The 12,277-nt window shown below is 36.6% G+C and overlaps 1 protein-coding gene across 6 annotated transcripts in view; it reads left to right on the top strand.

The window, feature by feature from the left end:
• Nucleotides 1-12,277, top strand: part of TDRD3 (tudor domain containing 3) — a 179,113-nt gene that overhangs the window by 74,698 nt on the left and 92,138 nt on the right. For all 6 annotated transcript variants that reach the window (XR_016507406.1, XR_016507405.1, XR_016507407.1 and 3 more), the window contains exon 3: nucleotides 7,885-7,950. Coding sequence is in view for 3 of the 6 variants with exons in the window: in XM_090258148.1 (XP_090114274.1) it covers nucleotides 7,885-7,950 (66 nt within the window). In the remaining 3 variants the exon portion in view is untranslated. The remainder of the gene's footprint in view (nucleotides 1-7,884; nucleotides 7,951-12,277) is intronic.

Below are 12,277 nucleotides of genomic sequence, written 5' to 3'. Positions count from 1 at the left end.
TTCAGTTTGGGAAGACTATAGGTTTCCAGGAATTTGTCCATTTCCTCTAGGTTGTCTAATTTCTTGCCATACAGTTGTTCGTAATAATTTCTTATAATGCTTTGTATTTCTGTTGTATCAGTTGTGATTTCTCCGCTTTTGTTTCTGATTTTATTTATTTGGGTCCTCTCTCTTTTTTTCTTGATGAGCCTGGTTAAAGGATTGTCAATTTTGTTTATCTTTTCAAAGAACCAGCTCCTACTTTTGTTGATCTTTTGAATTGTTAGTTTAGAATCTATGTCATTTAATTGTGCTCTGATCTTGATGATTTCCTTCCTTCTACTTGATCTGGGCTTTGCCTGTTTTTCTTCTTCTAGTTCTTGTAGCTGTAGGGTTAAATTTTTTATTAGAGATTCTTCTAGCTTTTTTAGGTAGGCCTGTATTGCTATGAACTTTCCTCTTAGGACTGCTTTCGCTGTATCCCATAGGTTTTGGGTTGTTGTGTGTTCATTATCATTAGTTTCCAGAAATTTTTTGATTTCTTCCTTGATGTCATTGTTAACCCATTCATTATTTAATGGCATGTTATTCATTCTCCATGAGTTTGAATGTTTTTGAGTTTTTTCCTTGAGGTTGATTTCCAATTTTAAGCCATTGTGATCTGAGAAGATGCTTGATATAATTTCAATTTTCTTGAATTTGTTAAGGCTTGTTTTGTGTCCTACCATGTGGTCTATCTTTGAAAATGTTCCATGTGCACTTGAGAAGTATGTATATTTTGCTTCTTTGGGGTGAAAACTTCTGTATATATCAACTAAGTCCATTTGATCTAGAGTGTTGTTCAGTGCCTCAATATCTTTGGTGTTTCTTTGCTTTGAAGATCTGTCCAGTGTTGACAATGGGGTGTTAAAGTCCCCTACTATGAGTGTGTTGCTGTCTATATCTTTCTTGGAGTCTTTCAAAATTTTCCTTATATATTTGGGTGCTCCTAAGTTGGGTGCATATATATTTATAAAGGTTATATCTTCTTGATGGATTTTTCCCTTAAGTATTATGAAATGCCCTTCTTTGTCTCTTTTTATGGACTTTGCTGTGAAATCTGTTTTGTCTGATATAAGTATTGCTACTCCAGCTTTTTTTTCATGTCCATTTGCTTGAAATACTTTTTTCCATCCCTTTACTTTCAGTCTGTGTAGGTCTTTTGTTCTAAGGTGGGTCTCTTGTAGAGAGCATATATGTGGGTCATTCTTTCTAATCCATTCAGCTACCCTATGTCTTTTAATTGGAGTGTTTAATCCATTTACATTTAAGGTTATTACTGATAAGTACTTATTCATTGTCATTTTCCCCTTTGTACTCGTGTTGTTCTCTGTCTCTCTCTGTTTCTTTATCTTCTTAAAGCAGACCCTTTAGCATCTCTTGCATTGCTGGTTTGGTGGAGATGTATTCTTTTAGCCTTCTTTTGTCTTGGAAGCTCCTTATTTCACCCTCCATTTTGAATGAGAGCTTTGCTGGGTATAGTATTCTAGGTTGTAGGCCTTTGATTTTCATTGCTTGGAATATTTTTTGCCATTCCCTTCTGGCTTGTAGTGTTTCTGCTGAGAAATCTGAGGATAGCCTTACTGGAGCTCCCTTGTATGTTATTAGTTGTTTCTCTCTTGCTGCTTTTAGGATTCTCTCTTTGTCTTTGAAGGTTGCCATTTTAATTATGATGTGTCTTGAGGTGGGCCTGTTGGGGTTCATCTTCATTGGGACCCTCTGTGCTTCCTGGATTTGCGTGACTCTTTCTGTCCTCATGTGAGGGAAGTTTTCTGTCATTAGTTTTTCAAAGAGGTTTTCTATCCCTTGCTCTTCTCCTTCTGGAATTCCTATGATACGGATATTATTACATTTCATGTTGTCCTGCAGCTGTCTTAGAACCTCTTCAATCTTGTTCAGTCTTTTTTCATTTTGTTGCATTGTCTGGGTGTTTTTGTGTACGTTGTCCTCCAGCTCACTGATCCGATCTTCTGCTTCCTCTAGCCTGCTTTTAATTCCTTCTACTGTGTTCTTCAATTCAGAGATCGTATTCTTCATTTCCTCCTGGCTCTTACTGATAGCTTCTATGTCCTTTTTCATGCTCTTGTAATTCTCTGTGAGTTCCTTGTAGTTTTTCTGGAGTTCCTTGTAGTTTTCCTGGAGTTCTTTGTAGTTTCCGCTGAGCTCATTCAGCTTCTCCATAATCCATGTTTTGAATTCTGTATCTGATATTTTGCTCCCCTCTATTTCATTTAGCACTCTCTCTGGGGATTCTACCTCCCCTTTTGATGGGAGGTTGTGTCTCTGTCTCCCCATTTTTGTGATTCCTATTGTTTGTTGGTGCTTTCTTAGAATGATCTGCTCTTCCTGGATCTGCCTCTGGTAGTGTCAGTTCATGTACCAGACTGGCCCTAGGCAGCCTATTGGAGACTTCCAGTGATCTCCTGCCTTTGTCTGTCTTCTTTAGTTGTCTACTCAATCTGTGATTAGCCGTCGGGCTTAAGGACCACGGATGTGGCAGCTTAATTCCTGTAGGCAGGGCTTTTATTTCCCCTTAGTATGACACCACTTGGAGGGGGTTGGTCTGTCTGCTGTACTGAGGCTGAGTCAACACTGGCTGGTCCTGGGAGGAGGTTAGTGTAGCTTCCACTTACTCCTCCACCCTCTTGGATCTCCGTCTGTGTTGTCCTTGATGTTATTTCTTTAATCTGTCTGGTTGTATTTCAGCTACTCTTTGGTGGATCTTTTTCTCTGGGTAGTTGATTGAGAGTCACTCTGCCCACCTTGTCTTGAGATCTTTTGTGGAGGTGCTGCTAAAACCTAATCACAGAACCTAGGCAGAAACCCACACCCTCCAATATCTCCCCCAACTACAATCTCACTATAGGCTGCAAACGAGCCCGTATTAATATACTTGTGGAGACATTGGGACTCTTATTTCGTAGGAGAAACAGGTAAGAGTTGTTTTAAATGAAGGAAGGGTAATTTTTGAGCTGGAAGTTGATAGAATAATAATATTAGCAATTGGGATCAAGGTTATGTAAGACAGCAATTAACAGTTACACTGTATGTTTGAAAAGGAGGAGAGGGTTACAGTGTGGAGTGAGAAAGTGGAAGTGTATAGTATTAGGATTATATAATAGGTATATGCTATATGATTAGCGTGGGAGGTAGGATAGACACAACAGACATCCAGGCAGACAGACAGCCAGAAATTGAAAGAGAGGGCTGAGGAGGTTAGAAGGTAGGAAACAGATTGAGAAAGAATTTTTCAAGAATAAAAATACAGAGTAGAAAATAGCAAGACAGGAAGGGAGAGAGGAAAGAGAAAGAGAAAGTAGAGAAGGGTAGGAGAAAGAAGGCAAGAAGAGGGGGAGGAAGAAGAGGGGGGACTGATTTATTATTTTTTTAAAAAATTATATATTATAAAAAAATTAGGAGATTAAAACATGATATAAAATTGCAAGATAGAGAGAAAGAGAGAATATATAGAGAGAGGAATAAGAGATGGGAAAGCAAGAGGATGGGTGAGGGAAAGAACACAGAGGAGGGAAGGAAATCAGGAGGAAGAGGAGATATTAGGGAGGGAAAGATTGAAATTGAAGAATTGACAAAAGATAGGATGAAAGAGAGAAATACAAGAGGGAGAGAAAGAAGTGAGGGGATGGGGTGGAAAGAGAGAAGGGGTAAGAATGGGAGGGTGAAGGGAGAGGGGGATAGATTAGAATTATAATTTGAATATTAAAAGATTAGAATATAAAGTGGAATAGGAAGAGAGAAAGAAAGAGAGAGAGAATATGTATAGGGAGAGAAGGAAAATAAGGGCAAGGGATGAAAGAAAAACGAATGTAGATTGAAGGGGGACAAAATAAAGAAAGAAATTTAATAAAATTGAATGTGCTTAATGCAGAGAAAGGAGAGAGAGAGAAAGGGAGAGAACTTAAAATTAAAAAATTAACTGAGAATAGGATGCAGGGAGACATGCTAAGGGGAGAGAAGGGAGAGAAGAGGAGAGGAGAAAAGGAGAGAGAATAAGAAAGGACAGGAGGGGCAGTTAGAGAGAGAGTGCGAGATAAAAGAATGAGAGGATTTTAACTCAATTCAACTTTTAGGCACAGTCTCTAGGTATTTTGGTTTGTTTGTTTTTTTTTGTTTTTCCTTCCTTCCTTCCTGAGTCGGCTCCTATTCAAAATTCCATGAGTTTCAAATCTTTTCTGTTTGGTTGGCTGGCTGTGGGAGGGTTCTGCTTGATTCTGGGGTTGCTAGTCTTTTTTTTCGTGGGCCTACCGCTGCTCTGCTGTGAGCTGCGTTTAGTTGTCCCCTCCTGAGGCACCCTCGGCCCTCCTCAGGCTTGTCCAGCTACTCCTTCCCCCTGTTGGTCAGGCCTGTGCCTGCCAGCAATCCCCGCCCTGCCTCCAGTCGTGTCTCTATTCCCAGGCTACAGCTTCTGCCCTCTTCCCTGTCTATATGCCTGCGCACCCCACCTCTCTCGCTGTCTCAAGATTGTTCCCCCGTTTTGCAGGACTCTGGCACAGTCGGTCAAAGTTCCGGGCCCAGTGGTGCTCTCCTGCCCAGGGCCTCTCCCCTAGTCTGGAGCTCTGCAGCGGCTTTCCCGCGTGGGCTCTTCTCCTTGTCCCAAAACTGTCTCTATTCCGAGCTACAGCTTCCGCTGGCTTCCCTGTCTATAGGCCTGCGAGCTCTATCTCCCTCCCCACCCAGCACCGTCCCTTTGTTCTGTAGGATTCCAGTGTCGTCGGTCAGCACAGCGCTCTCCTACCCAGGAGTTCTCCCCCAGTCTGGAGCTCCGCAGCAGCCTTTCCCTGCGGCCCCTTCTCCCCGCCCTAAAATCGTCTCCACTCCAGAACCACAGCCTCTGCTCTCTTCCCTACTTACACACCCTGTGCGTCCTATTTCTCTCCTGGCCCCAAACCCGCCTTTTGTTCTGTGGGATTCTAGTGCGATTGCTCAGTTCTCCCCCGGTCCGGAGTTCCACAGCAGCTTTTCTGTGCAGCCGGTCTCCTTGCCCCAAACCTGTCCCTTTGTTCTGTAGGGCCCTAGCGCTAGTGCTGTGTGCTCCCGGAGTGCCGAGCTTTTGGTCGGAGGCTGCAGCTGAGGAGGTTTCCCTCTAGACTCAGATCACACAGTTTCTCCCAGTCCTGGTCATTCACTGTTCTCTCCCTCCTCTGGCTTTTTCGACCAAATCCTCTCCCTAACTCCCTACAAGAATTCACTTATCGATGTGCCCCTAGCAGGGGGAGCTCTAGGTTAGTGAGCTCTCCAGCTTGTTACTGCAGATGCACCAAGTCTCGGAATGACTCAGCCTGCAGTGTGTGGTAAACCCTTCCACCCCCCTCCATGCTGCTCCCATGCTCTCCTCCCTGTTCACGCTATCGGAGATCCACACTCACTCAGTCACTCCTCTCCGCATTCGTTCCTGGAGTCTCTCCTTAACAGGAGCGAGCTGAGAACACTGTCCCTACTCCGCGGCCATCTTCCCCTCTATCTTAGCCCAGTCTTATGTTACTGAATACTGTGCATTAGTAAAAATTTAGAAACAGGTTTTTTTAAAGACTCTGTATTATATAAAATGACTTTCCAAATAAGCATTTTGTTGAACTTGAATAAATAGGAATCTTTTGTGTGTTTTCATATGCATGTGTATTTAAAAACTAAATATTTCTCCTGCATAATTTTTTTATGTTCAGTGTAAGTGTATTTTTGGATCTATGTGTACTAGTGATCCTGATATAATGGCATCTGAAACATAAAATTGTCTTTGTAGTACTCTAAACTAACTTTGAATTTAGTGTGTTTATAGATTTGGTTGGTTGTTTTCATTTTGCTAAAAGAACAATGAAATAACATTAACTTTATGTATGTATATCATTTAAAAGTTATGTAAACTTTGAATATGTTGTCTCCTTTAAGCCTGACAACAACTTTGTGAGATAGGGTTGGGGGTCCCCCCTCCCCTCTCCCATTTTATAGAGGAATAAATTAACTGGATTTAGAAAATTTGTGACAGTGTCCAAGATTATATTAGTTAATGACAGTTTGCAGTGAATCACATTTTCGTCTAATGCTCATTTCTACTTTATTTCAATGCCTCATTTTTATTTAGTTCATCATTATTGATAAAAGCCAGAAATGAGTGGCCATGTTGTATCATAAAATTAGTATATATTCTGTTTCTCATATATATTTAAACATCTCAGCGTTTGAGTGACTTCAAAATAATGCCTATGTTTTTATGAACTGTTGTATTATTGACTTAAAGGTTATACGTTTTCAGATGGTAAAATGTACATGCTTTATATTCACTAAAATAAACATGATAGCTAACATGAATTAAATGCTTACTGTTTGCAAGTCATTGTGTCAAGTGCTTCTTGTGCATTAACATTTCACCTTCAAAATAATCCTAATATAGGGAAGGGTAGTATAAGAAAGTATTTTTCCCATATGTCACTCAGTATTTTCAAAGTGAAAAGGCTATGATTTGAAGTATGGTTTATAATTCTTTCACTCTGTTATTGGATGGAGGTTGCAAAAAGGAAAAGCCTAAAGTATTGTTAAACAAATGTTTGGATTTGGGGCTTAGTTTGCCTGGCAATTCCATTTGGTGAGTTTTAGTGTAGAAATGATTCATGCATTATATTGAGAAATAAATTATGAATCATGGTAGTAAAAGACTGGAAAGATCTGTGGGGATTGTATAACATATACTTCTTAAGCTGACCGCTTATGAATATTTCAAATAAAATAATATTCTACTATTTTAGATGTTCAGTAATAGATACTTAAAGACTATCCTACTTCTCTATATGTATTCCTTTCATATTATAATAATTTTAATCATCTAGTGTTTTCTCCTTAAGTCTAACATAGATTTCTCCCTTATAATTTATGTGATTAAAGGTGCTCCAAGTCTATTTTATTTTGCTCTTAAGGCAATGAAGAACTAATGTTTGCTATATTTTAAGGAGTAACAAAATAATACAAATTTATTAATCTAACCTCACACTCTCAGTTTTCAAGATAATAACTTAAATAATTAGACCTTTTTCATGAGTATTGACAGTTTTTCCATGAACAAATTTCTTACCATTCCCTTAGTTTTTACTTCCTAAAGAAGACAGAAATCCCTAAAAGTTCTGCTTTTTATGAAGACTGTATAATTGAAGTCCTGGTTTTATGTCAGAAATGCGATAACTCTATGTTAGGCCTTCAATTAAGTTTTCCGTTTTTGTGTTTCGCTTTTTGGTTTGCTGAGTAATATGTATTTCTGCATTTTCATGCAGTTAGTTGCCAACTTCAATTTTTGTAATTTGTTTAAGCAGATAAAATATATTTTTAGTAAGGGTAAGTCTTACTATAACTACTTGTTGCAGTTTAATTCTTCCCTGCGATATTTGCATGTTTATAGCTTTGTTATGTTATAGGTATTTTAGCCTATAGAATAACGTGTTTACATGTCTCTGCATATCAAGCTTATATAAGATTGAATAGTAAAAAATATACACCTTTGATGAATTAATTCGGTTTTTGATTGTGGCGTTACTTTTGTAGTAAGGCTGTGGTTTGCATAAAATAAAGTTCCAGAATTAAATTGAGAATATTTAATAAGTTAAAAGGTTACCTAAAGAGATATGACCAGAATGAGGGCTATCTATATATTAGTGTTCAACCTATTGGTACACTTTAAATAATATATGTGTGGATCTATGTTATTTGGAAAGATTGTATACATATGTAGATCAGCTAAAACATTTATTTAAATTCTGCTCCACAAACTTTAAGTAATTTTATCTTCTGTTTGTGATTGGAATTAAATTTAGATTAACTTTTCTTTATAATTATATTTTAATAATAATATTTTTATTTTAGACAGACTTGAGAACGATTGGCAAGAAATTCCTCCCCAGTGACATCAATGGTGGAAAAGTAGAAAAGGTAAAGAAAAATGTTAACTTCTTAAATTATGCTAACTGTAATAAATATTAATATACACTAAATTACTGGAATTATTTTTTTGTCAACAGAAAGTGCATCTGCAAAATGTTTTGGAGGCAAACAGGTCACAGAATCATTATTACAGTGATTTCCTATACACATGGAAAATTATTAGGACTTAAACTTTTGATGACTTCTAAACATTTTTTAAAACTTTTGTGTTAAGAATTATAGCTATGGTACGTTTGCATATGAGACTTACTGGATATTATCAGAGCTCAGGACAAATACCTTTTCATACCTTTTTACTTTAGTTACCTGTCATCATGTTTATTTACTGAACTTATTAATACTAAGTATAAGATTGTAAGAGAATATTAGAAGTCACTTGGCAAAGCCATGAATTTGTTTATTTCTATCATTTTGAATTTGTATATGTATAAATATATATTTATGTTACAGTGTTTTTCAGTGATTTTTTTTTTTTTTTTAAATTCAGGGATACAGTGTTCAGATCCCAACTAATTAGTCTTTAACTTCTTACTCATTCCTGTTTAATTTCTTTTTTTTATTTGAAAATGCATGTAAATTGTGTCAGCCAAGAATTTTCTATGTGTTTTTCATCACATGCTCTTGGTCTATGTGCTGTTGGTCACTTTTTGAACTATTAAGAAACATCATTAACCCTAATTTAAATAAATACTTTGAATGTGTATGTTTTGTGTTTGAATAAGCATTCTTATTTTAACATCATATATTTAAAATATTATAGTTATTGCACCACAGATATTTTAAATTTTAGGTAATTTAAAAGTTCTATTATGTAACAACATATTTTTCACATTGCTAATATTAGTTCACTAATGCTATCAATGGTATTTGTTTAGAACCATAAGAGTTACTAACCTACTCTAGTTTTTTTGAGGCAGGTACTCAGAGAAGAGGTTCTATAAACCCCTCAGCAATTCATTTTATTGTTTAACAACATTATGTCAGCAACCTTTGATTATATTTTAATCTAAATTTCTTATGTTGCAACTTAAAGTCCATAATGTCTTTATCTTCCCTCAAGGGAAATGGAGAACATCTGGTTACATTCCCTTGGAAATAATTCTTCATACACTAAAAGACTTGTAAATATCACTGCCACAGGTTTCTTTTTTGCTGAAACCATGTATCTTGGTTCTTTTGTTTAGTCTCAGTCTCAAGCTTTTTCTTCAAATTCATTGTTCTCAGAGTCCTCTCCAGTTTCTTTACATTTCTTTCTCCCGCCCTCCCCACTCCCTTTGGTTGTGGTAGTAGTTCTCAGACTCCATTGTACACCAGGATCACACTCAGGCTTGGCTAAAACAGCACACATCCCCACTCCCAGCCCCAGTTTCTGATTTAATTAAACTGGGATAAAGCCTTAGAATTTGATCACATCTCTATGGGATGTTGATTCTACTTGTCCAGGAAGCATACTTAGAAAATTGCTGAGTTATGGAACCTCAGATGAGGAAGCAATCTTGGACAAGTTCGATGAATGCAAAAATTCTTTACTGGAAAAGTGCCAGTAACTAATATCAAAGCAGTGTCTGTGCATGGTTATACTAGTTTATTTAAGAAAAATTGGAAGGTTTCTGGATTTTTTGTTTTCCGTTTTCTCTTTATGTGTCTTAAGGGATTCTGAGAACCCACCTTTGTTCTAAACTTATGGGGAAGGTGAAGATAAGACTTTACTCTGCACCCTCCACTTTCTCAGAACAGTTTTTCCTTTAAATACTTTTATACCATGGTCTTTTTAGGATTTCCTTTTAATTTAGCTAACAACATTAAAAACAACTTAAAAATCTTTGTAGAATTTTTTGTGCCAAATTTTATCCTTTAAAATATTCTTAATGCTAAGTGACTTTAATTTATACATAAAATGAGAAAATATATTTTTTAAAAGGCCCTTTCCATATGAAACAAATTGAGTTGAATAACATCTTTCTGCTCTGCTTTGATTATATTTTCCTTTCAATTCCTACTTCTAACACCAAATATACTTTTCTTCAGAGTATTAGTGAAGATGTTTTGAAAAAGAATTCAATAGAAATTTTAGAAGCTGATCCACAGAAATTGCTCATTTTATTTGCCTTTAGTTAAAACTCCATACAGTATATAAAAATACAACTATTTTAGGCCAAAGTAAATGTTTAAGAAATTATTTCTGATGTGAATTGAATTATTTGTGCTTCTTTGTAAAATAAGACAAATCTAGTAAAAGTCACTTTTTTGTGCCTTTTTTGGAATGCTTATTTATCAGTATTTTGCTATGTTAATGGTGAATGCATCATTATAAAGACATGTATATGTCTTTATAATGATTATGTATATTGTAGTTCTTGTTTAAAATAAATTTTAATTATGTATATTGTAGTTCTTATTTAAAATAAATTTTAAATAAATTTGTTTTAATTTGTGCTTAAGACATAGGGCAATATTTAGGAAGCACAGTATTTGAATAAGTAATCTCTCTAGTCCCTTGAACATGTCAGATTTTGGTATAAAATAATATTATTTTCTAGTTTTCTTTATATATTAATAAAGAATGAATGGATGAATGAGCTGGGTTACCTAGTGATCTTCCAAACAGATAATACTGGAAATTAACTTTCAAAAATCTAATGTAGACAGAAAAGTTAAAATATAAGACTAGCTTTCTCAGGAAGCAGAGGCATGGTTGTGATGTGTTTCAGACAGTGTGTGGAGAGGGAGGATAAAATGATAGGAACTGGTAACATATTGGAAAAATACATATTTTAGCATTATCCGGCTGGACTTAAATCCTGATTCTCTTGCTTATTAGTTTTTGTGACTTCTGAAAAGTTATTTAACCTTGCTAGATTTTAGTTCCCTCATTTTACAAACATTATCTCCCTCATAACATCAAAAAGTGCAGTACTAAACCTAGTGCACCATATATGGCAAAGGTTGAGAATTATGAACAATTTAGGATGATATTTTTGTCCTGGAGATCTAAGAGTGCATAAGTCCTTATTACAGTAGTCCCTCTCTATTTTGCGGTTCACTTATTGTGGACTCACTGTATCACGGGATTTTTAAAAATATTATATTTAATTATTTATTGCGGATTTTTCCCTATATCGTGGGATTTTGCAGTACTGTATATGTATGTTGTTAAAGTTACATAGGTTTAAGAGTGTAGAATATGTTTAAGAACATAAGTAGTGTTTATAAAAGTGTGGAAAAAGTTAATAAGGGAATGGGAAAGATTAATAAGGGACTGGGAACAGTTTATAAGAGTGTGGGAAGGGTTTATAAAGCCTTAATATATATACAAATACTAAAATAAATGTAAGGTTCCTACTTCGCAGATTTTCACCTATCACAGGGGGGTCTAGAACTTAATACCCATGATAAGTGAGGGAATACTGTACCTTGTTTGGGTATCTTGTTACTGAGAGACATCCAAGGGCAAATGGATACTTCATTATTGACTGGGTTTTGACCCCACCCTAATGCAGAACTCAAATTGCTTGAGCTATTGTAAGTTCTTCTGTTTGTGATAGAATCGTCGTAGTCGGCAGCCGTCCGTCTCGAGAGACGATGGTGTAGCTTCTTAAGAGTCTATCTGCACCGCCGAGAATGGCTGTGCAGTCCGACTCGGGAGTGACACGGTATCTGTCTCCTCCCATGTTGAATCGAATGAAAGCAGGCCAAAAGCCCTACTCTGACTATTTCCACTAAGTTCCAAGTCTTCCAGTGACATTACAATTTTTAAGAGAGAAAACCAAAGGCAAATATGAGGATTGGAGAACATTTGTCCCAAAATTTAAGAAGCAAATAATTAAGAAGCAAGAAGCAGGAAGAGGCTGTGTATAGGAGCTGCCTTAATTTGTCTGTGTGGTCCCTTTGAAAGGGCACAGCTAGGTGTCTTCCAAGCCCTTTGGAAGCTTATTTATTAGGCCTTAGGGTCATACAATGTTCTGGAGAATCTCCGGGACAGGGTATAATTCTCTTTGGAGGAAGATTAAAGGAGTGTAGAGAGGAGTCTTCAAACTTCCTCTTCGGTGTAGCCAAAAATAAATGTTCACATGATGTGTGTTGTTTTTATTATAATTAATAAGACTTAACACCATTCTCAACATTTGGGAATTTGACAGTGGAAAGGAAGAATGGAGAACTGATAGATCTGTGATGAGGTAAGAAGGATTGTAGGTCTTTCATTAGGAGAAGACACACTGAATTGCGGTACATCCCTGCTATTTGAAAGCACGTCTGCAGCCTTCAGTAGGTCATGGTAATTTGGAGTTTGAAACTAGGCTTAATAATTGCTATT

This window comes from Furipterus horrens, unplaced genomic scaffold (assembly GCF_987537825.1).
Source record: "Furipterus horrens unplaced genomic scaffold, mFurHor1.1.pri manual_scaffold_12, whole genome shotgun sequence".
Classification (NCBI taxonomy): Eukaryota; Metazoa; Chordata; class Mammalia; order Chiroptera; family Furipteridae; genus Furipterus; species Furipterus horrens.
This window is presented reverse-complemented; position numbering and strand designations above follow the sequence as displayed.